This window comes from Symphalangus syndactylus, chromosome 9 (assembly GCF_028878055.3).
Source record: "Symphalangus syndactylus isolate Jambi chromosome 9, NHGRI_mSymSyn1-v2.1_pri, whole genome shotgun sequence".
Lineage (NCBI taxonomy): Eukaryota > Metazoa > Chordata > Mammalia > Primates > Hylobatidae > Symphalangus > Symphalangus syndactylus.
Genome location: NC_072431.2, coordinates 133,928,690 through 133,954,045, shown reverse-complemented (window position 1 = coordinate 133,954,045; position 25,356 = coordinate 133,928,690). Strand labels below are relative to the sequence as shown.

The following is a 25,356-nucleotide window of genomic DNA, read 5'->3' as shown; positions in this document are numbered from 1 at the left end:
AAGGTCCATGTGAATTTAACATTCCATGGCAGTTAAAAGCAAATCCAAATTAAGAGTTGTGGTTGCAGTTAAGAGCCTTGGACTCTAGCCTTGTCTTTATTACCAGTTATGTGTGTATTTGGAGCTAGTTACTTCCCTTACTTGGATCTGGTTTTCCTTAATTGCCAAATGCATTTAGGTTAAATGTTGTCTGAGGCCGGGCGCGGTGGCTCAAGCCTGTAATCCCAGCACTTTGGGAGGCCGAGGCGGGCGGATCACGAGGTCAGGAGATCGAGACCATCCTGGCTAACACAGTGAAACCCCGTCTCTACTAAAAATACAAAAAATTAGCCGGGCGAGGTGGCAGGCGCCTGTAGTCCCAGCTACGCGGGAGGCTGAGGCAGGAGAATGGCGTGAACCCCGGGGGGCGGAGCCTGCAGTGAGCCGAGATCGCGCCACTGCACTCCAGCCTGGGTGAAAGAGCGAGACTCCGTCTCAAAAAAAAAAAAAAAAAAAAAATGTTGTCTGAAGGTTCTTTTTCAAGTCTAAGCTCCTGTTGGCCTTTCAATTGTAAAATATAATTTTTAGTTCTAATACTGGTTCTAAAACATCAGCCTTTGCCCCTAATGCTTAGAAACTGAAGCCTCAGGCTTATGCAATGTGCAACCCCCTCTGCTGGGCAGGACACCCAAGAAGCCTTTCCTCCCTACCTTCTTTGCCTCCTCTCTCCCCTCCTAATCTATCATTGGCCTTATCATATCAATGTTCAGTAGCAGTTCACCCATAACATTCTACCCAACCTTTTGAATTATGGCATATCAGCTAATGTTTTTTTCTCTACATAGTCCTGGATATAAGCCATTTTTAAACATCATTAAGCCACAACTGCAGAAGCTCAGTGAGATAACAGAAGAGCAGGTCCAGCCAGATGCCTTCCAACCAATAACTGTGGGTAAGACTCTGGAACAGACTAGCCCCCGGGCAGAGGAAAGCAGGGGCTCCTCCAGCCATGGAAGCATCCCCCAGGGTGAAGTTGGAAGCAGCAGTATGATCACCCGGAAAGAGGAGGATACAGCCCAAGCAGAGGAGGAAGAAACTTTTCAGGATGGGACTTATGACTGTTCTGTGTCCTAACAACAGTGAGGTTCCGTCACAAAGGGGCAGTATTAATTAGCAGCAGCGTGCAACTCAGAACGTTGTAACATAGTTGGATGATTTAACAGGAGAACTCAGTTCAGAGACTCTTTGGTAAGTATTATTAGATTTTAACGAATTCTTTCTTGTCTAAGAAATCTTTTTGACTCCATAAAAATGTGATATAAAGCATCTTTCATAAAAAAATTTTAAGCTACAGTGAAAAGTAAATATTGTACAGATGTACATGAGAATATTTTGGTTTTACTCAAAGGTTGGTAGCTCTTAAACCACAGGAATTGTTTTGCCCCAGGTGAGCTTACTTTTTCACTACTTACATCTTCTCACATTTCCCAGTTCTGCATTATGTCCAGACTGCTTTTTAAAAAATAAATGCTAAGGTGCTTGCTGTAGTCTATCAGGTACTTGAGCTACCTGTTTGCTCCCTTGGATAGAGCTGGACTCTTTAATCAGTCCTCCTGAATAGATTGCTACCCTGGGGCACAATATGTGCCAGTGTGATGGAAACATTCTCCTTGGATTTACTAGCCAGTTAAATCCCAGTCCAGAATTGATGGGAGCTATTTACCTGTGAGTTAATGTGCTTGTTTTAGCAAGCTTGATTCCCATTAGATCAGTGTGGGCAGAGGTCTGAGGGGGTTCTTCTCAATTATGCTTTTAGATACCACTAAACTATTTTGTATTAAAGAACAGTATCTTTTTGTGAATACTCTTGTGTAAATATACTCAAAGGCACTGTTCATATTTTTAGGGCTTATATTATAATTTGTAAGGTTTTAATGCTGGATTCTGCATGTCTACACATACAAAGACAGGGCTTGCTCCTCTGCAAAACTGAGGAAGACAGGTTTATTGGCTTGGTCATGAAGTAACAGAAATGGTCACACTGATCATGAAATGCAGCAGGTTTTGTGCAAATTAACGTGGTCTCTTATTTATTGCTTTTGTAAATTGAATAAAGATGGACTTCTATGTAAACAGACTGCTGAATCCCGTATTATCACGGCTACTAAAAATTAGTATGTAAAGAATGCATTCTTCATTGTAAACTTAAAATATTTTATATACTTCTATAAATGACTTAAATTTGTTTTCATACATTATGAAAACAACTGCTTACTCCTTAATTGCTTTAGATTAAACACCCATCCACTGTATGTAATTCTAATTACCTTATAACAGTATTAAGACAGCTTGTTTGTACTGTGCAATTTGAACAAGGAATGCAATGTTATTTTTTACAAAAAACAAACTTGTTTATTTTTATAATAACGATGTATTTGATGTGGGCCAAATTCGTACCACTATCTAAAATAGCCTCTTTTCTCATAGTGCAGTTATAGTTTAGAAACAAAACTTGGTCCTCTCTCCTTGCTTTTTAAAGTAAATGGCTAGATTTAGTTGTCTTAGCCAGGTTTCCTTTGAAGAGAAACTCAAAACCATTTTGAAACTGCTTAGTTCAGAATACATCAAAGTATTTAAAATTACTGAGTTGGGTAATTCACTATCATTTACTTTTTACATTACAAGTGCAATAATATTTCACAAAATGAAACTCCCGAATGGGTGGAGTATGTGATTATTGGTACCTGGTCCTTCTGGTGCTATTTTTATTTAAGTCTTTGTTTCAAACCACCTTTCCCTGAATCTTAAGATAATGTTTTGCATGTGACTACATGCAGCCCAGCAAGAAATTAAACTGAACTCTCTTCTCCTATCCTAGTCCATTAAGGAGAAGAACCAGCATTGCTTTTGTGTGTGGTGTGAATATTCAGTCAATAAAAATGATTTACCATTATAAAGAGCTGTAATCTTTTCAAGTATCTGAAATAAAACACTGTGCTGCTGAGTTCATCTCACATTCTTGAGAGCAGGGCACCAGTAAGTTAACTGTATTCCTGTGGGTTAGGCCGTGAATGAATCCTTTCTTTTATACATTATTCTTTTACAACTAACAGAGATAGGAGGCCCCAAGGCAAGAAGTTTGGCAGGTTTACAGAAAATTTGGTAATTTATTTGTTATATATTTTAATTTTTAAAAACCCATTGTTATTATGTTGTTTGGTTCACATATCAACTGTTTAAGCCATAATTTTAGCCAATGAATTTAAATATTCAGTATAGCTATTTGAGGTTTACTAGATGCATTTATTAATAAATTATTTGCTGAAACCAAAACAAGAAGTCATTGGGGTGTGGGAATAAAATCAACCTTTGCTTGTAATTGAAGTTGCTGCTATTTCTGTAATGTGCATTTTTCTCCCCTTGGTAAAGGGCAATAAAACCATTACACAAACTTTGGTTTATTCATCATCTGAGGTTAACAAAAGCCACAAAAATCATCTTTTCATTATATAATTCTGCTTCTTAGAATTTTCCTTATGAAATTCAGACAGATTTATTTAAAATATTTATTTATATGTAGATTTAGAATGAGAGCATCAGGAGGACAGTAAAATACTGGAGGAAACAGCCCATGTCGATGACATGGAAAATGTTCAAAATACAATGAAGGAATGACAGAAAATTATGTATACCTTAAGATACCTATCAAGCAAACAAAATTTTACATGTAAGTAAGTATAGAGGAACCTAGGCGTCATTTCTAGTAAGTGGGATTAGAAAGTACTTTGACTTTTCCCCTTTTTCCTAAATATGCTTTCAGTCTCCATGGATTTGCCTATTCTGGACATTTCATATAAATGGAAACATATAGTATGTGGACTTTTCTATCTCACTTCTTGGCACCAAAACATGTTGTTGTTTTGGCTGTAGCCATCCAAGTTGTATATGAAGTATTATCTCATCATAGTTTAGATTTTCATTTACCTAATGGTTAATGTACATCTTCTCGTAGGATTATTAGCCATTTGTCTATTTTTGAAGAAAAATGTCTGTTTAATTAGGTCATTTCATCGTTGATTTGCTGGAGTTCTTTATTCTGGATACTACTCTTTTATGTACATATAAATGGCAAATATTTCTTCATTCTGTGGGCTTTTCACTTTTTTAGCTTTCAATATTCAAGTTTTTTTTTTTTTTAAGTAATGTTAATTACAGCATTTGAAGGGGAGGATTTAATTCCACACAAAATGGAAGACTCTAAAATGTACCCATTAAATACTGCTAAAAAAAAAAAAAAAATTGAGTGGTGAGAATACAACAGAAATCTGTAGATTAAGTGTTGTCACCATGTGATTACAATCACACACTCTCAGTCATTTCACTTTCTTCATAATGTCCTTTGAAACACTGTTTTTCATTTTAAGTCCAACTTATTTTTTCTTTGGTTGCTTGTGCCTAATCCAGGGTTATGAATATTTACAACTAAGTTTTAAGAATTTTATAGTTATATCTCCTACATTTAGGTCTTTGATCCATTTTGAGTTAATCTTCGTATATGATATGAAAGAGATCTGACTTCATTTTTCTAACGTGGCTATTCAATTGTCAGAGCACCATTTATGGAAAGGATTTTTTTCCCATTGTCAAAAATCAACTATAGATGTATGGGTTTATTTATAGACTCCTCTTAATTGTATTATAATGATCTATAATATCTTCTTATGCCAATACCACACTGCCTTGATTTCTGTTGCTCTGTAGGAAATTTTGAAAGTGAGAGTCCTACGTTTGTTTTTTTCTAGGCTGTTTTGGCTATTCTAGGTCCCTTGTATTTCCTTATGAATTTCAGGATCAGTTTGTCAATTTCTATACTAAAAAAAGGCAGTTGGGATTTTCCTAAGCGTTGTATTCATGACATAAAGCAATGTGGAGAATATTGCCATATTAAGCCTTCCAGTCCAAGAACATGTCTTTCCGTTTATTGGGTTTTTAATGTCTTTTAACAATGGATTATAATTTTTGCTAAGTCACATACTTTTGTTAGATTTATTTCTAAGTATTACTGCAATTGTAAAAAAAAATGGGATTTTCTGTTTTTGGATTGTTTGTGTATATAAACAGCTTGTGTAGATTGACATTGCATCATGCAACATCAAACTTTTTCTTTTTTGTGGATTCCTTAGGATTTTCTACATTGAAGGTCATGTTGTTTGCAACCAGAGATAGTTTGAACTCTTCCTTTTCAATCTGGATGCCTTTTTTCTTTCTTTCTCCTGCCACTGTCCTGGCTAGAGCCACCAGTGCAATGCTTATTAAGTGGCAATAGTGGATATCCTTGTCTTCTGATCTTAGGGAGAAGCCTTCTCTCATCACTAATTATGACACTAGCTGTGGGTTTTTTATAGATAACCTTTATCTGGTTGAGGATGTTTCCTTCTGTATAGCTTGTCTTTTACAAAATCCAAAACCCTTCCATGATAAAAACTCAACAAACAAACATACATTCCATCTATTGAAGTAGTCATGTGGGTTTTGTCCTTTATTCTATTAATATGGTACATTATATTAATATGGTACATTACAGTGATTTTCAAATGTTTTTAAGACAGAGTTTTGCTCTGTCACCCATGCTGGAAGGAAGTGGAAGTGGCGCAGTCATGGCTTGCTGCAGCCTCAACCTCCTGAGCTCAAGCCAACCTCCTGAGCTCAAGCCATCCTCCTCCCTCAGTTTCTATAGTAGCTGGGCCCACAAGCACACACCACCATGCCCTGCTAATTTTTGTGTTTTTAGTAGAGTCAGGGTTTTGCCATGTGGTCAAGGCCAGTCTCAAACTGCTGGGCTTAAGCAGTCCACCCACCTCTGCCTCCCAAAGTGCTGAGATTAAGCATGTGCCACCACACCTGGCCAACTTTCTGTTAAGCCAACCTTGCATTCCTAGCATAAATTCCATTTGGTCATGGTATAGAGCCAAGCTGGAGAAAAAAGAAATTATTACCAACATGTTATGTTTTTACAAATCAAATATGGAAGTAGAAGTGTCAAAAAATACACTGATATACCCCAAAAATCCCTACGTATTTCAACTAAAAACAGACATGAAGAGCCGTAAATGGGATTGCTGGCAAGATGGCTGAATAGGAACAGCTCCAGTCTGCAGCTCCCAGCGAGGTCAACAAAGAAGGCGGGTGATTTCTGCATTTCCAGCTGAGATACCTGGTTCATCTCACTGGGACTGGTTGGACAATGGGTGCAGCCCTGTGAGGGTAAGCCAAAGCAAGGTGGTTTGTTGCCTCACCTGGGAAGCGCAGGGGGTTGGGGAAGTCTTTCTCCCAGCCAAGGGCAGCCACTAGGGACTGTATCTTGCAATCCAGCCCAGATACTGTGCTTTTCCCACAATCTTCGCAACCAGCAGACCAGGAGATTCCCTCCAGTGCCCACACCACCAGGGCCCTGGGTTTCCAGTGCAAAACTGGGCGGCTGTTTTGGGCAGACATGGAGCTAGCCGCAGTTTTTTTTTTTTTTTTTCATACCCCAGTGTCACCTGGAATACCAGTCAGAACCATTCACTCCCCTGGAAAGGGGGCTGAAGCCAGGGTGCCAAGTGGTCTGGTTCGCCGGGTCCCACCCTGACGGAGCCCAGCAAGCTAAAATCCACTGGCTTGAAATTCTCACTGCTGGCACAGCAGTCTGAGCTTGACCTGGGATGCTCCAGTGTCGGGGGAGGGGCGTCCACCACTGCTGAGGCTTGAGTAGGCAGTTTTACCCTCACAGTGTAAACAAAGCCACTGGGAAGTTCAAACTGGGGGGAGCCCACTGCAGCTCAGCAAGGCCACTGCAGCCACACTGCCTCTCTAGATTCCCTCCTCTCGGCCGGGCAACTCTTTTAAAAAGGCAGCAGCCCCAGTCAGGGACTAACATAAAACCCCCACCTCCCTGGGACAGAGCACTTTGGAGAAAGGGCGGTTGTGGGTGCAGCTTCAGCAGACTTAAAACGTCCCTGCCTGGCAGCTCTGAAGAAAGCAGTGGATCTCCCAGCACAGCATTTGAGCTCTGATAAAGGACAGATTAACTCCTCAAGTGGGTCCTCCCAGTAGGTGCCAACAGACACCTCATACAGGAGAGCTCTAGCTGGCATCTGGTGGGTACCCCTGTAGGATGAAGCTTCCAGAGGAAGGAACAGGCAGCAATCTTTGCTGTTCTGCAGCCTTTGCCAGTGATACCCAGGCAAACAGGGTCTGGACTGGACCTCAAGTCAACTCCAGCCAACCTGCAGCAGAGGGCCTGAATCTAAGAAGGAAAACCACCAAACAGAAAGGAATAGTATCAACATCAACAAAAAGGATGTCCACTCCAGAGATCCCAGCTGAAGGTCACCAACTTCAAAGGTAGATAAATCCATAAAGATGGGGAGAAAACAGCACAAAAAGGCTGAAAATTCCAAAAAGCAGATCACCTCTTCTCCTCCAAAGGATCACAACTCCTTGCCAGCAAGGGAACAGAACTGGACAGACAATGAGTTTGACGAATTGACAGAAGTAAGCTTCAGAAGGTGCGTAATAACAAACTCCTCCAAGCTAAAGGAGCATGTTCTAACCCAATGGAAGGAAGCTAAGAACCTTGAAAAAAGGTTAGACAAATTGCTAACTAGAATAACCAGTTTAGAGAAGAATATAAATGACCTGACAGAGCTGAAAAAAACAGCACGAGAACTTCATGAAGCATACACAGGTATCAATAGCGGAATTGATCAATTGGAAGAAAGGATATCAGAGACTGAAGATCAACTCAATGAAATAAAGCAAGAAGACAAGATTAGAGAAAAAAGAGTGAAAAGAAACAAAGCCTCCAAGAAATATGGGACTACGTGAAAAGGCCATATCTGTTTGATTGGTGTACCTGAAAGCAACAGGGAGAATGGAACCAAGTTGGAAAACACTCTTCAGGATATTATTTAGGAGAACTTCCCCAACCTAGGCCAACATTCAATTCAGGAAATACAGAGACCACCACAAAGATACTCCTCAAGAAGAGCAACCCCAAGACACATAATCATCAGATTCACCAAGGTTGAAATGAAGGAAAAAATACTAAGGGCAGCCAGAGAGAAAGGTCGGGTTACCCACAAAGGGGAGCCCATCAGACTAACAGCAGATCTCTCAGTAGAAACTCTACAAGCCAGAAGAGAGTGGGGACCCATATTCAACATTCTTAAAGAATTTTCAACCCAGAATTTCATATGCCGCCAAACCAAGCTTCATAAGCAAAGGAGAAATACAGTCCTTTACAGACAAGCAAATGCTATTTGTCACCACCAGGCCTGCCTTACAAGAGCTCCTGAAGGAAGCACTAAACATGGAAATTAACAAACAGTACCAGCCATTGCAAAAACATACCAAATTGTAAAGGCCATTGACAGTATGAAGAAACTGCATCAACTAACGGGCAAAATAACCAGCTAGCATCATAATGGCAGGATCAAATTCACACATAACAACATTAACCTTAAATATAAATGGGCTAAATGCCCCAATTAAAAGACATAGACTAGCAAACTGGACAAAGAGTCAAGACCCATCAGTGTGGTGTATTCAGGAGATGCATCTCACATGCAAAGACACACACAGGCTCAAAATAAAGGGATGGAGGAATATTTACCAAGCAAATGGAAAGCAAAAATAAAAGCAGGGGTTGCAATCCTAGTTTCTGATAAAACAGACTTTAAACCAACAAAGATCAAAAGGGATAAAGAAGGCCATTACATAATGGTAAAGGGATCAATGCAACAAGAAGAGCTAACTATCCTAAATACGTATGTACCCGATACAGGAGCACCCAGATTTATAAAGTTCTTAGAGACCTACAAAGAGACTTAGAGTCCCACACAATAATGGTGGGAGACTTTAACACCCCACTGTCAATATTAGATCAACATGATTGTATATTTAGAAAACCCCATAGTCTCAGCCCAAAATCTCCTTAAGCTGATAAGCAACTTCAGCAAAGTCTCAGGATACAAAATCAATGTGCAAAAATCACAAGCATTCCTCTACACCAATAACAGAGAGCCAAATCATAAGTGAACTCCCATTCACAACTGCTACAAAGACAATAAAATACCTAGGAATACGACTTACAGAGGATGTGAAGGACCTCTTCAAGGAGAACTACAAACCACTGATCAAGGAAATAAGAAAGGACACACACAAATGGAATAACATTCTATGCTCATGGATAGGAAGAATCAATATCATGAAAATGGCCATACTGCCCAAAGTAATTTATAAATTCAATGCTATCCCCATTAAGCTATCACTGACTTTCTTCATAGAATTGGAAATAACTAAAGTTCATATGGAACCAGAAAAGAGCCCACATAGCCAAGACAATCCTAAGCAAAAAGAACAGAGCTGGAGGCATCATGCTACCTGACTTCAAACTATACCATAAGGCTACAGTAACAAAAACAGCATGGAACTGGTACCAAAACAGATATATAGACCAATGGAACAGAACAGAGACCTCAGAAATAATACCACACATCTACAACCATCTGATCTTTGACAAACCTGATAAAAACAAGCAATGGGGAAGGGATTCCCTATTTAATAAATGGTGTTGGGAAAACCAGCTAGCCATATGCAGAAAGCTGAAACTGGATCCCTTCCTTACACCTTATACAAAAATTAACTCAAGATGGATTAAAGACTTAAACGTAAGACATAAAAACCCTAGAAGAAAACCTAGGCAATACCATTCAGGACATAGGCAGGGGCAAGGACTTCATGTCTAAAACACCAAAAGCAATGGCAACAAAAGCCAAAATTGACAAATGGGATCTCATTAAACTAAAGAGCTTCTGCACAGCAAAAGAAACTACCATCAGAGTGAACAGGCAACTTCCAGAATGGGAGAAAATTTTTGCAATCTAGCCATCTGACAAAGGGCTAATATCCAGAATCTACAAAGAACTTAAACTTACAAGAAAAAAAAAAAAACATCAAAAAGTGGGCAAAGGATATGAATAGACACTTCTCAAATGCAGCCAACAAACATGAAAAAAAAAGCTCATCATCACTGGTCAGAGAAATGCAAATCAAAACCACAATGAGATACCATCTCATGCCAGTTAGAATGGCAGTCATTAAAAAGTCAGGAAACAACAGATGCTGGAGAGGATGTGGAGAAATAGGAACTGTTTTACATTGTTGGTGGGAGTGTAAATTAGTCCAACCATTGTGGAAGACAGTGTGGCGATTCCTCAAGGATCTAGAACTAGAAATATCATTTGACCCAGCAATCCCATTACTGGGTATATACCCAAAGGATTATAAATCATTCCACTACAAAGACACATGCACACGTATGTTTACTGCAGCATTGTTCACAATAGCAAAGACTCAGAACCAACCCAAATGCCCATCAATGATAGACTGGATAAAGAAAATGTGGCACATATACACCATGGAATACTATGCAGCCCTAAAAATGGTAGAGTTCATGTCCTTTGCAGGGACATGGATGAAGCTGGAAGCCATCGTTCTCAGCAAACTAACACAAGAACAGAAAGCCAAACACCGCATGTGCTCACTCATAAGTGGGAGATGAACAATGAGAACACATGGACACAGGGAGGGGAACATGACACACCAGGGCCTGTCAGAGGGTGGGGGGCTAGGGGAGGGAAAGCATTAGGAGAAATACCTAATGTAGATGACGGGTTGATGGGTGCAGCAAACTGCCATGGCACACGTATACATATGTAACAAACCTGTACGTTCCGCACATGTACCCCAGAACTTAAAGTATAATTTTAAAAAATCTAAAAAGAGTCGTAACTGCATCTTGGCTAAAAACAAATGTAAATAGCCATAACTGCATCTTGGCTTCATTGGCCCTAAAAGAAGAGGAGTGTTAGGTTAGAAGTTGTTCAGCTGCTTCACCTTGTACTGAACTGTTCTGAGAGAATTCACTCAAAGCTTAAATAACTTGCACAGAGATCTTTGAACTCAAAGTTCATGCTCTATTTTGGTGAGTGGTGGTGCCCTTTCCTTCTGTGGAGATTAGAATAAGCAATGGGTCACTCTAGCTGAAAGGCAACTTCCTCCCTCCCTCCTATCCTTACTCCCAAATGAAACAACGCCCTTCACCCTTTGCTATTTTTTTGCCAATGGGGATGATTTTAAACTCATACATAGGTGAAGCTCAACATTTACCTAATAATTTCTGTGGAATTCAGAAGTACCATTTCATTCTAAGGTAAAGGATTCTAACTGAAGTAAACATTTTCATGTTGAGTTCTTTGCTCACATGAGCCATCTAGGTCTTTTTAACAGCAATTAAAAGGCTCTGTGGACATGGAATAACCCTTGAAAATATGGGGATACAGAAGAACACAGATCTGTTTTTCAGTTAAAAAGATACCAACCAGTATATTAAACAGTTTATTTCAGTAACATTGTAAGGCAACAATTAATCCTCAGTAAGTCAGCAAACCAGTGACAAGAAATTGACAAACACTCCTTCTACAGCTTCCTGAGACAGCAGGCTGGCTTGTGGCCCCCTCGGTGCTAACATCTTAAGGAATCCTATCGTGTTTGTTGATATATGCTAAACTGTAAAAACACTTCATGCGACAATCATTCTTAGGTCAAACACAAGAACGAACTACTTTGAAATCATAATTCTTCACACTTTTTCCCTGAATATGCAGTACTGTACTAACATTTAATTCTGTAGAAAATAATGCATTTGTTAGTGACTTTGTTAGAGCTTGAAAAGACCCTTTTAGAAATTATTTAAATGATCACTCCTTAAAAAATTTTTTTTAATCTCAGAACCTACTAACGTGACAGAGAAACGGTGTGCTTAACAGAGTCATAGATACTGTGTATAACGGCTTGACCATTTCTGGCATTTAAATGACCTCCCAGAATATTACACAAGCCCTGAGACTAGTGAGCATCTTATTACTGACCTTGTACAACACCAAAGCTTCATAATGCTAAAGAAAACCAAAACAAAAGACAATGGTTTACACAGGGAAACAACCCTAAGGCAGTACGGAAACAGTCATAATTTATTACCGATGAAGAGTAAAGGCATCCTTCCCAAAGTGGAGGGGAAATCACAGGGAACACTAATTATATCATTAACCACGGGGATAGAAAACAGGCCCATTTTTAAAATTCACTGAGAAATTATTACTTTTTCTCCACAACTATGATTCTATACAAGATATAAACCCTGCAAACCTTATGTGCTACCTGACAGATAAAAGTAGCAGGAGCCAGACTCTTGAAGCACTTGAGACTTATTCCAGTGTGTAGTGCTGATGCATGTGACAGCCTAACATGTTATTCAGCTCTAGTTGCTGCCCTATCTACATGGGCCCAGTTAGCTTTTAGGGAGTCACAGATTAGGCAGGCAATGAGGAACATGATTTAAAAAGCACATCATACACATAAGACAAGCAGCTTCAAGGACGTTTTCTCCTGCGATGCACACTTACTGTGCTCTTTCTATTCGGATAGATCCACAGACCACCTTTCAAGAGCATTCCTCTCTCATTTTCTCCATCACCCAAGATAAATCTAGCTACCCTTTTTTGTTAACTGTGCCTTTTCTTTCAACTTTTTGTCCTTTTGTTAAAACTCAAAATTTGTCCAACGTTTCACATTTCCTAATGATAAAAAGAAAGCTTGCACAGTTTACCACTGATCTCACCAATGCCCTCACTGCTGGAACCAAAAAGCCATGAGAGGTACTGCTGTGATACACCTTACAAGCTACATAGCCATCTTCAAAATGAAAACCACCTTTAAGTCCTCATGCTGCCATTATGCAGGATCTGAACCACCTGCACGTACAGTGGTCTCATTCCAGTATAAGCCACAACCTCAAGTCTCAGGAAAGCCAGCCTGCTGGACAGTAAGTTACTGAGAAAAACTAATCTATTCAACTGGCTGGAAAACAAAAAGATAGGCCCAGTGCATCAATAAGATTATACCATAAAGGATTAACCTTGTATAACAGAAGACTTCTATGAAACAAGAAAAGAATAAATATTTATAAAATGCCCACTACTGCCAGCCTTCCTTCTACCCCAGAATAGCCCAGATGGCAGCTCAGTGCTCTGAGGAAGGAAGTTAAGGTCATGTACTGGCACAAACAATATTCTGAACCAAAAGAACCTACGAAAACGAGGGATGTGTGGCCAAATATTCCCCTTTTCAACTTGGTAAGATGGAGAACGGTCACAGAAATGTTTCAGATGAAAACAGGCATAGAAAACCACATCAGGAAAGCAGCACAGCAGTAGATCTGACTGTCCACTTGTCAGGACAGTGAGTCACCAGCTCAGCACAGGGTCCAGGCCTCAGCACAGAGACACAAAACACATTTGAGAGGCTGCCTGAAGAAACAGCTTGACACAGGCTACAGCCTCAAGAGTGCAATGCTTCTCTCCCAGCCCTATGGCAATCACTTTCCAGTGACCTACACAGAGTTATATTCTCAAGGGGAATCATTACCCCAGTGAATGATATTTTACCCACCATCCACTAATACAACAAATGGTTTTGGGGCTTAAACTGGAAATAACTTGTGTCTCATTAACAATGGTCTGACACTGTACATCTTTCTTGATCTTAAAGGGGCAGCTACTGAAGTGGTTTGTTGGCTTTTGTCCTTAAGGTCATATAAAATGATGTGTATGTAGTGGCAGTACCCACATGTGCTTAAGTGCCAAAAGACGGGCATTTTCAAGTGTCAACAGGCCATGCATCATTGTGCCACAGCTAAACCCTTATAGTGCTTGGCCCTGAAAAGTGTTAACCCAGAGAGCTCTTTGAACATATGATCATTAAAATTCATTGACTTACGTTACAAACATCCACGTAACATGGGGAGAAACCATGTCACACAGAGTATCCACTGGGCATGTACTTAGAGTTCATCCACAAGATTAAAATACAAAGAGATCGTAGGTGCACACCCAGGCAGAGGGAAATGTCCAATCTGGGAACTTTTCCTTCAGAGCATCCAGTTGAGGGGATCTCTTGTCTTCCCCAGATAGATAGTGGGCAGCAATGGCCACGGTGACCATTCCTTCAGGATGTTCTTCTGAAACCTGCCAGAGAAAATCAATTAGTTCTCCAGTTCTCGGAAGCCAGAATACTGAACCCAAGGTTCTTGCTAAATACCACCTGGGAACCTAATCAATGAAACAGGCAATGCTGGGAAATTGGCACCTGCACTTCTATCCAGAACTGCCATGCAGAGGCCTGGAGTCCATGGGAGTAAAAGACAAAGTAGTCTCCTCCTTTACTTGTGACTGGGGTGCCATTGCCAAGAGACCACTGAGAAAGTGTTGACCCTTTGTGGGCTCGAACATAGAAGGACATATGGCTTGGTCCTGTAAGGTAAAAGGAAGAAAGAACAGTTAATCTTTTTAAAAGGATCAAAAAAATAACCCACAATCCAAACCAGACTTCATAAAGGTTCATGCCTGTATGACTTTAAATATACTTACTATAAACCTAATGGAGGTTTACCGGTTTGGACACTTAAGTGTGAATCAACAAGGTTAAATAATGTACAGGAGAAAAGGCACAGACTCTAAACGAGAAAGCCTGTGTTAAGTTGGTCCTATCACTTAGCTGCTGCATGACATCAGGAATTTAATCTATGTCACAATTTCTTGAGGGGATTATATTAGAAAAAGCATATGAAAGTTGGCAAAACTGCAAAGTGCTATAACAGTACTGAATAGGACTGTCATTATGAATGGAGTTGTAATTTTCAGAGTTGATCATGTAACACCTTAAAATATGTTTTACTTGTTTTTCCCTTCAAGCTGGAAAATATCAGCTGAGTTCTGAAAATTTAGTCATCACTGGGAACTTCCAAGGAAACTGATGACAGTAGCAGTCAAACTAAAACTAAAATAGATTAAACAAAAACACACCCTCAACCTAACTTAAAGACAGAGAATACCCACATTTGAAATAACCGTAAATTTTTAAATCTCAGGGAGCAATCTCACACACTTGTGCCCACCCTGCTTCTGCTGCAAGGCTTTGTGGCAAACGCAGACCAAGTAAGTCCACGCTAAATCTGAAAATACTACTATAGTGTCCAGTCAAAGAAAGGTTTACAGGGCAGGGACTTAAAAGTATATTATTGAAGTAACAGTCTTCAAAACCAAAGCTTCTCAGGGAAAAATAAACCAAAAAAGAAGGAAGAGGCATCCTTTGGTATTTGGCTGGTGAAGATGAAAAGAAGCAAAAGAAAATTCAGGGTCCTGCAAGAAAAATCCAGTCAAAAAAGCTGAAGGAGATATATATTATTCATCCACACCAACACAAACTTACTAAAGAATCTAGACTTTATTACACTGACAGAAAAGGAAGCCATTGCTAGAAATCTTACAAAATAGCACAAAAATGAGGAAGAAAAGGATAAACAGATCCATACAGTTATTACCAAAAAAAAGTATCAGAAAATTCCTCTTGGAAAAAAAAAGAAACAACCATGAAGCAGAAGAAAATGTTATGATCACACTCCAACTACAGATATAACCATACAAACATTTGGGGATATTTAAAACCCCACTGTGAATGAGAAATTCTTACTAGAAGGAAGAATTAAAAGGACTGACTAGACTCAGAAAAGAAATAGAGGAAAAAGGCAAAATTACCTTAGAAATGAAGACAATTACAAGATGCCCAACAGAATAGATTCAAAGGAAAATTTAATAACAGGCATAAAGACAGGAGAAATGCTAAGAAAATTAAAAGGGGAAAAAGCAAAGTAAAAAAGGTTAGCGACAGTGGTAAAAATGGAAGGCAGGTCAACAAGAAATATTCATTTGGGACCCCAGAAGAAAACCAAACAACAAAACAGAACTAATATTTAAAACTGTAATCCAAGAAACATTCCAGAAATAAAAGGAGAGCTGAGTCTACACATTGAAAGAGACTACCAGGCACCTTAGAATATTAACACAGAACAAACAACTTCAAGACATAACCTAGTAAAACTATTAGATTTCAAAGAAAAAAAAAAATCTTCAATCAAGGTCTTCAGTAAAAAGTTTGATCAAGTATCTTACAAAAAAAAATTACATTGGTATCAGACCCCAAAAACAATATATAAAACAAGGCAACAATGGAACAAGAATTTTTTTAAACTCAATATTGGAAAATGTGAACCAAAGATTTTATGTCCACCAACTTGTCCTTCAACTATCAAGATTATAGAAAACCAATTTTAACCACACAGAAACAGAGCACTCATGAGCCCTTCTTCAGAAACAGTCTAGAGAATAAGAAACAGTCTAGAGAATAAGCTTCATCCAACCAAGAAATAACTGTACAAATTCAGCAAAAGAACTTTTTCTTGAGACAGGGTCTTGCTCTATCACCTAGGTTCGAGTGCAGTGGCGTGAACACAGCCCACTGCTCTATCACCTAGGCTGGAATGCAGTGGCATGAACAGCCCACTGCCAGCCCACTGCTCTACCACCTAGGCTGGAGTGCAGTGGCGTGAACACAGCCCACTGTTCTGTCACCTAGGGTCGAGTGCGGTGGCGTGAACACAGCCCACTGCTCTATCACCTAGGGTCGAGTGCAGTGGGGTGAACACAGCCTACTGCAGCCTTGACTTCCTTGGCTTGAGCAATCCTATTGCCTCAGCCTCCCAAGTAGCTGGGACTACAGATGCATGCTACAAACCTGGCATTTTTTTTTTTTTTTTTTTGGTAGAGATGGGGTCTCCCCGTGTTGCCCAGGCTGGTCTTGAGCTCCTGGGCTCAAGCCATTCTCCTGCCTCAACCTCCCAAAGCACCCCCAAAGTGAGCCACCACACCTGGCCAAAAGAACTTATTATACTGAGGATTTTAATATATCCAAATGTATTACAAAAACACTAAGGTGAAGGTATAAGATAAATATACAAATGTTACATGTTGTAACAAAAATTGGATGGAAAATGGGAGAGAGAAAGAGGAAAGTAGAATAAGCATGCTGTTGTATAGGTTAATTGATGGGAGTTAAAACAATACCTTTTTTTTTTTTTTTTCTGAGATGGAGTCTCGCTCTGTGGCCCAGGCTGGAGTGCAGTGGCGCAATTTCAGCTCACTGCAACCTCTGCCTCCCGAGTTCAAGTAAAATAATAGAGAATTAAAACAAATATAAACATTCATAAATGCCAGAAAATAAATGTTTTAAAGAGCACAGAAGACACCTCATAGAAAAAAGGAATATAACAAATAAAACAACACATGTAATTATAAAATACTGTGACAACTGAGGCCAAATGTATGAGTAATAAAAATTAATGTAAATAAACCTAACTTACCCACTAAAAGAAAAACAATTTCAACTTGGCTTACAAAACCAAGCCCAATCACATATTGTATGTTTCCTGAATACAGAGAGATACAGAAAGGGTAAATAAAGGTATGAACAAAGGTATTTCAGGCAAGTGGAAATTGTTTAAAAGTCCTATCTTCTCAAAACACAGAATTCAAGGCAAAAGCATTAAATATAAAAGGGGCACTTTTTAATACTAAAAGTCACAATTCACAACGAAGACATAAAATTGTGAATATCTATGCATCAGATAACATAGCAACCACTTTATAAAGAAAACTACAGGAGACGTATAGAAGATATATACATATACACACACAAATAAGAGACTCCAATATTCCACTCAGTACAAGACACGTCAATTGAGCTTTGTGGGGTGATGGAAATCTTTTATATCTTCATAGAGATGAGGGTTACATGGGTATATATCTGCTTTTACCAAAACTAACTGAACTGTGTAAGATCTTTACATTTCATTGTATGTAAATTTGGCCTTGAAAAAAATTAAGTAGGCAAGGGGAAAAGTTATATTTAAAAATACTTTTCAGTCATGAAAATCCCAGACAACTTTCTATCAGGGGAAGAGTACTCAGAAAAAAAAGTATAGCGTGAACAGTTGTAGGAACAGTTGAAGTGAACTTCCTATATTAGCATTCTCCAGAGAAACCAACAGGATGTGTACGGAGACACGAGAGAGAAGAAAGAGAGAGAGAGAGAGAGATTGAGATTTATTTTAAGGAACTGGCTTACATGATTGTTGAGGCTGGCAAGTCCAAAATCTGAAGGATAGGCAGGCAGGCTGAAGAAAAAAGTCACAGTATGAGACTGAAGGCAGTCTGCTAGCAGAATTCCCCATTCCCTCTCCTTGGGGAAGGTCAGCCTTTTTCTTAAGGCCTTCACTGACGGGATGAGGCTCACTTGCTTATGGAGGGCAATCTGCTTTACTCGAAGTCCAGTGATTTGCATGTTAATCTTACCCAGAAAATATTTTCACAGAAACATCTAGGATAGCATTTGACCAAATACCTGGGTGCTGTGGTCTATCCAAGTTGACACATAAAATAACCATCGTACTTCCCAAAAAGACATTAGAAAGGGAGAGACCATCCTGGTTTGCTCACTTTTTAAAACACTTCACAAGCAAGCAAACTCTTTACAGCTTTTGAAGATGACAAAATGTCATTATGTCTTGACATTTCTCCTCCTCCTTTCTCAAGCATCTGTCTCCCTAACTAAGCCCAAGTAGACTGCTTTAAAAGAAAAACAATTGCTAAATTTAACAATTCAACACATGTCTTGAGTACCCATCAAGTGCCAGTGATTATACTGGATGCCAAGAATACAGAGATAAATGAAAACCCATTCATGTCTGCCTCCCTTTAAAGGAAAACAAAGACATAAACTACATAATCGTGATACAAGATGGTCAGTGTTACAACAGATATATACAAAGGGAGGAAGAAGTGGGAGGATGGCAGTTGCTCACTTAATTGGAAATGTCAGGATAGGAGGGCAGAGAAGTCTTCATATTTTGCCAAGAAGAGAAGGGTAGAGTCTGGGTAGGAGGTGGTATCAGTACCAGAAGTAAGAGCGTGTATTGGGCACAAATAAGGGTTGGATGTGGCTATGTAGTGCAAGGGGAGTGCTGAAAAAAATCCTGAAATATACACAAAGTCCGGACTACTGAAGACCTGATATGCTTTGCCAAGGAATTTGAACTTACTCTCCAGGCAATAGGAAATCCATCAAAAGTTTTTTAATAGGGAAGTGACATAATGAAATCGATATTTGAAAGACAAACTGGCAGCACCATAAAGAATATCCTAGAAAGAAGTTTTACAGGCCAAAACTAAGTTAAGAAGCTGGAAGACCTAACTACTAGTTTTAAAGATGGAAAAGGGAATAAAATGTACCAAAAAAGATAAAGTCATAATGCCAGGCCAAATGCTACTGGATCTGACAATGAACCAATATCTGACACGAAAAGTTTTTCAGTAAATCTTCTTAAAAATCATAACCAGTCTCAACTTCTTTGAGAAACAATGTAAGGCTCCTAAATTGCTGGTCAATTTAAGACTTAAACTTTAGGGTAAGAAAAAACATATGCAACTTATTAAAAGGTTTAAGAAGTGAAGGAGCAGGAAAAAAAGACGGTCATATGACTTACCTATTGTTTAAAAGGTCAACTTTATAGAATCCCAGGGAGGGATGAATTGAGAATATTATGTTATAAGGTATCTGTACTACCATGAAGCAGTACAATGTTATCGGAGAGCAGACTTACTGCAAGCTCCACAGCAACCACTAAAATAAGTATAATTGATATGGTAAGAATATAAAAAAATAGAGCAATATACAATGCTCAATTAAAACCTGAGAAGACAAGTACAACACAGGTCAGAAACTCAGATTTTCATATAACAAAAGAAAGCACACTAGAGAGGGAATGAGGTAAAATAAAAACTCATTTTTCCTATTCTTAATTGATCTAACAGATAACAGTTTTTCAAAATAATAGCAACAATGTATGTGGTTATGTATACTTATATGTGTGCATTGTGTGTACATACTGCATATGTGCACACACGCTTCTGTATAAGTGAGATAAATGCTAGCAATGTTACAAGAGACTGGACGGAGAAATTAGGATTATTTTGATATTATTAAGTTAGTCATACTCTCTGATGCAGAATAGTATTATTTAAAAGTGGGCTTGCACAGTTGTAAATGTATATTGCAAACGACAGGGCAGCTACTAAAAAAGGTTAAAAAAAAAGTAGTGTAACTGACATGCTAAGAAAGGAGAGAAAACCAAATGATATAAAATGTCCAATTAAAACTGCTAAAGGCAGAAAAAGAGTGGAAGACAAAAACAGGAACAAAGAACAAGGGCAACAAATAGAAAATAGTTAACTAATATGGTAGCTATTAATTCAACTATATTAATAATCACTTTGAATGTCAATGTCTAAACATACAAATTAAAAGACAGAGTGTCAGGGTGGATCAAAAAACAAGACCCCACTATGTGTTGTCTACAGAAAACCCATTTTAACTATGAAGGCACATAGATTAAGAGTCAATGGATGGAGAGCATTATACCATGCTAATACTAATCAAAAGAAAGTAGGAGAGCAATATTAATTTTAGACAAAGCTGACTTTTAAAGCAAGGAAAATTAGCAGGGATAAAGAGAGGCAGTACATAATGATAAAGGGTCAATTCTCTTAAGAAGACATAACAATCTTTAATTTGTATGTAGCTAAGAATAAAGTGTCAAAATAGTTGACAAACTCATACAACTAAAGGAGAAAGACAAATTCACAATTACAGTCAGAGACTTCAACACCCCTCTGTCATGGAAAAATTCAAAAGGCAGAAAGTCAGTAAAAATATAATTGAACTGAACATCATCATCAATTGACTAGATCTAAGTGACATTCATAAAGCCTTCTTCCAACAGCAACAGTATGCACATTATTTTCAAGCATACTGCTTGAAATGGAACATTCATCAAGAGAGATCACATCCTGTATCATAAAGCACACCTTAACAGATTCAGAATAGAATTCATACAAAGTATGCTCTCAGACCACAATGAAATTAAACTAGAAATCAATTATCAGAAAAATAGCTGAAAAATCAAATTATTTGGAGATTAAAGAACACATTTCTATGTAACAAATGGGTCAAAAAAGAAGTCTCAAGAAAAATTTTTAAATACTTGAAACTAAATTAAAATGAAAATTCAACTTAAAATTTGTGGCATGGAACATAAGCAGTGCTTAGAAGGAAACTTATAGCAATGAATGCATATATTAGAAAAGATGATTTAAAATCAATAATCTAAGCTTCCACCTTAATAAACTAAAAAAGGAAGAACAAATTAAATCCAAAGTAAACAGAAGAAATAACTAGAACAGAACTCAATAGAGAAAATCAACTATAATCAAAAGCTAGTTCTTAGAAAAGATCAATAAAATTGATAAGCCTTCAGCCAGGCAGAGAAAAAAAGAAAAGATGTAAATCACTAATATGAGAAATGAAAGAGGGGACATCACTATAGATACCATGAACATTAAAAGGATAATTAAGGAATATTATAGACAAATTATATTCCCATAAATCTGATAACCTAGATAAAATGAACCAATTCTTTAAAAGACACAATCTGCCAAAGTTCACACCATAAGAAATAGACAACCTGAACAGGCCTGTATCTATTAAAGAGTGAATCAATAATTAATAACCTTCCAACATAGAACCTACCAAGCCTACAGGGGTTCATAGCTGAATTCTACCAAACATTTAAGGAAGGAATTACACTAATTCTCTACAAAGCTTTTCAGAAGACAGAAGCAGAGGGAATACTTCTTAACCCATTCTATGAGTCCATTATCCTAATACCAAAGCTAGACGACAACAACACAAGAAAACTATAAACCAGTATCTCTCATGAACATAGATGCAAAAATCCTTAACAAAAATATTAGTAAATGAAATCAACGATGCATAAAAGGTTTTATACACCATAACTAGGATTTATCTCAGGTATGCAAAGCAGTCCAACACTTGAAAATCAATTAATGTCATCTATTACATCAAAAGGCTAAAAAAGAAAAATCACATGCCCATATTAATATATGCAGGAAAAGCAACTGACCAAATCCAAGACCCATTCATGATAAAAATTCTCGGTGAACTAGGAATAGAGGGAACTTCCTCAGTCTCATAAAAAACATCTACCAAAAAACGTATAGCTAACAACATACTCAGTGGTAAGAAACTAGAAGCTTGTGCAGATCAGGAACAAGGCAAAGATGTCTCCTCTCACGATGCCTTGTAAAAATCAAACTAGAAGTCCCAGATGCTGTAACAAGTCAAGAAATGGAAATAAAAATTATAGATATTGGGAAGGAAGAAATAAAACTGTCTGCAGATGATAAGATCGTCTATTTAGAAAATCTTAAAGAATAGGCTGGACGTGGTGGCTCACGCCTATAATCCCAGCTCTTTGGGAAACTAAGGCAGGCGGATCACAAGGTCAGGAGTTTGAGACCACCCTGGCCAACATGGTGAAACCCCGTCTCTACTAAAAATGCAAAAATTAGCCAGGTGTGGTGGCGTGTGCCTGTAATCCCAGCTACTTGGGAGGCTGAGGCAGGAGAATCACTTGAACCCAGGAGGCGGAGGTTGCAGTGAGCCGAGATCGTACCACTGCACTCCAGCCTAGGTGACAGAATGAGACTCCATCTCAAAAAAAAAAAAAAAAAAAAACAAAAAAAAAAAAAAAAAGGAGAAAAAAGAAAATCTTAAAGAATCAACCAAAAAAAAAAACAAAAACAAAACTAAATCTCCTAGATCTAACAAGTGATTATAGCAAGGTTGCAGGATACAAAGTTAATAACATGAAAGTCAGTTGCTTTCCTATATACCATCAATGAACAATACCATTTATTAATACATTGGCACCCCCAAAAAAAACTACTTAAAAATAAATCTAACAAAATATATATAAGGATTACATAAGGAAAACTACAAAACTGATGAAAGAAATCAAACAACATAAAAATAAATGGAGGGATATTCCAACATGGATAGGAAAAGCCATTATTGTTAAAATACCATTTCTTCCCAACTTGATCTACAGACTCAATACAATCCCAATCGGAACCCCAACAAGTTATTTTGTGAATATTGACAAGCTGATTCTAAAGTTTACATGGAAAGGCAAAAGACAAAACACAATACTGGAGAAGAAGAATTGGAAGACTGACACTACCCAACTTCAAAACTTACTATGTAATTACAGTGATCATGACAGTTGTGGTATGGGCAAAAGAACAGAGAAATTAGTCAATGTAAAGAACAGTTTGGCAGTTTCTTACAAAGCTAAACATAGGCTTACCATATATAATATCAGCAATCACACTCCTAAGCATTTACCCAAATGAGTTCAAAAACCTGCCCAGGAATCTTTATAGCAGCCTTATTCAAATACAGTTAACTGCTGTACATCTACACAACGGATTATTCAGCAATAAAAAGAAATGCCCTATCAAGTCACAAAACATATGGAGGATCCCTTAAATGCATACTTCTAAGTGAAAGAAGTCAGTCAAAATAGGCTACATACTCTATGATTCCAGCTATATGATACCTGGAAAAGGCAAAGCTACGGAGATAATAAAAAGACCAATGGTTGCTAGGGAGAGTGGGAAGAAAAGAGAGATAAACAGGTGAAGCGCAGGGCATTTCTAGATGGTGAATATATTCTGTATGATACTGTAATGGTAGATACATGGCATCACGCATTTTTCTATGCCCATAGAACTACACAACACGAAGAATGAACCCAAGTGGGAACAAGAGGCTTCAATTAATAATAATATATCAATGTTAAAACTGGCGCATCAGTTTTAACAAATGCACCATACTAATGCAAGACATTAATAAGGGAAAATCGGGGTCAGGATATGAGAACTCCATAATTTCTGCTTAATTTTTCTGTAAACCTAACATTGTTCCAAAAAACAAAAATAATTTTCATTTTTGAGACAGGGTCTTGCTCTGTCACCCAGGTTGGAATGCAGTGGTGCTATCATTCTTGACCTCCTGGGCTCAAGTGATTCTCCCAGCTCAGCCTCTCAAGTTCTCAAGTAGCTGGGACTACAGGCATGCACCACCATGCCCAGCTAATTTTTTTTTTTTTAATTTTGTAGAGACGGGATGTCACTATGTTGCCCTGGCTGGTCTTAACTCTTGGGCTTAAGCAATCCTCCTACCTCAGCCTCCTGAGTAGCAAGCATGAGCCACCATGCCTGGCCTATTAAATTTTTGTTAAGAAGTCATAACCAGCTTCGGCCAGGCGTGGTGGCTCATACCTGTAATCCCAGCACTTCGGGAGGCCAAGGTGGGCAGACCATGAGGTCAGTTCAGGACAGCCTGACCAACATGGTGAAACCCCGTCTCTACTAAAAATACAAAAATTAGCCAGGCATGGTGGCACACACCTTTAATCCCAAATACTCAGGAAGCTGAGGCAGGAGAATCACTTGAACCCAGGAGGCAGAGGTTGCAGTGAGCTGAGATCATACCACTGCACTCTAGCCTGGGCGACAGAGCAAGTCTCCGTCTCAAAAAAAAAAAGAAGTCATAACCAGCTTCAGTTGATTTTAGAAACATCACAGGCTCTTCCTAAGTTGCTGGTTCCTGTGATATATCTAAGGGAAAAACATACATGCCACTTATTAACAAGTTTAAGAAGTAAAGGAGGGAAGAAAAAACTATTATATGACTTACCTGTTGCTTCGAAAGTCAATTTTATAGAATCCCAAGGTGTCTGTTCTTTGGATATGAGTCGGAAATGAGCAGGATTTCTTGGAGAAACTTCTGGGGCAGGAAGATACCAGTTTTTCCTATTTAGAAAGGAAGCTTCAATATTTAGGGTGCTTTATTATTTGATAGCTATCTGTAACTCACAGAACTGTTCAGCATATATGAACACATTTTGGGGTATGAAAATAAACTGACAGACATGATAAGCAATGCCAACTCCAATAAACTCAGGTTATTTTGTAATAAAACCTTCCCAATGTTAAGAACAAAGGAGTAACCTAGGTGATCTTGATTCCACCACCCATCCTATTTCTTCTCATCCAGTCCTTCACTGCCACGCTATAAAATCTTCCCAGAGAAAACAATTTTTTTATTTTTTTTATTTATTCTTTTTTTTGGTGAGACGGAGTCTCGCTGTCGCCCAGGCTGGAGAGCAGTGGTGCGATTTTGGCTCACTGGAGACTCCGCCCCCTGGGGTTCACGCCATTCTCCTGCCTCAGCCTCCCGAGCACCTGGGACTACAGGCGCCCGCCACCTCGCCCGGCTAATTTTTTGTATTTTTAGTAGAGACGGGGTTTCACCATGTTAGCCAGGATGGTCTCGATCTCCTGACCTCGTGATCCACCCGCCTCGGCCTCCCAAAGTGCTGGGATTACAGGCGTGAGC

The 25,356-nt window shown here is 38.6% G+C and overlaps 2 protein-coding genes across 15 annotated transcripts in view; one reads left to right on the top strand and one right to left on the bottom strand.

The window, feature by feature from the left end:
- Positions 1-5,491, top strand: part of RIC1 (RIC1 homolog, RAB6A GEF complex partner 1) — a 154,779-nt gene extending 149,288 nt beyond the window's left edge. For 6 of the 8 annotated variants that reach the window (XM_055294302.2, XM_055294304.2, XM_055294301.2 and 3 more), the window contains one exon: positions 825-3,430. In XM_055294302.2, the coding sequence (XP_055150277.1) occupies positions 825-1,113 (289 nt within the window). In that variant the 3' untranslated portion in view covers positions 1,114-3,430. Of the gene's footprint in view, positions 1-824; positions 3,431-3,559; positions 4,123-5,162 lie in introns of those variants that run through there. The other 2 variants (XR_008660246.2, XR_008660244.2) reach the window with 2 other exon arrangements.
- Positions 5,492-11,408: 5,917 nt separating this feature from the next.
- The window catches only part of ERMP1 (endoplasmic reticulum metallopeptidase 1), a 48,917-nt gene continuing 34,969 nt past the window's right edge, over positions 11,409-25,356 (bottom strand). For 5 of the 7 annotated variants that reach the window (XM_055294305.2, XM_055294308.2, XM_063609193.1 and 2 more), the window contains 3 exons: positions 24,655-24,770; positions 14,230-14,393; positions 11,409-14,108 (listed from right to left, as the gene is read on the bottom strand). In XM_055294305.2, the coding sequence (XP_055150280.1) occupies positions 13,944-14,108; positions 14,230-14,393; positions 24,655-24,770 (445 nt within the window). In that variant the 3' untranslated portion in view covers positions 11,409-13,943. Of the gene's footprint in view, positions 14,109-14,229; positions 14,394-15,521; positions 17,128-18,102; positions 18,152-24,654; positions 24,771-25,356 lie in introns of those variants that run through there. The other 2 variants (XR_008660250.2, XM_055294306.2) reach the window with 2 other exon arrangements.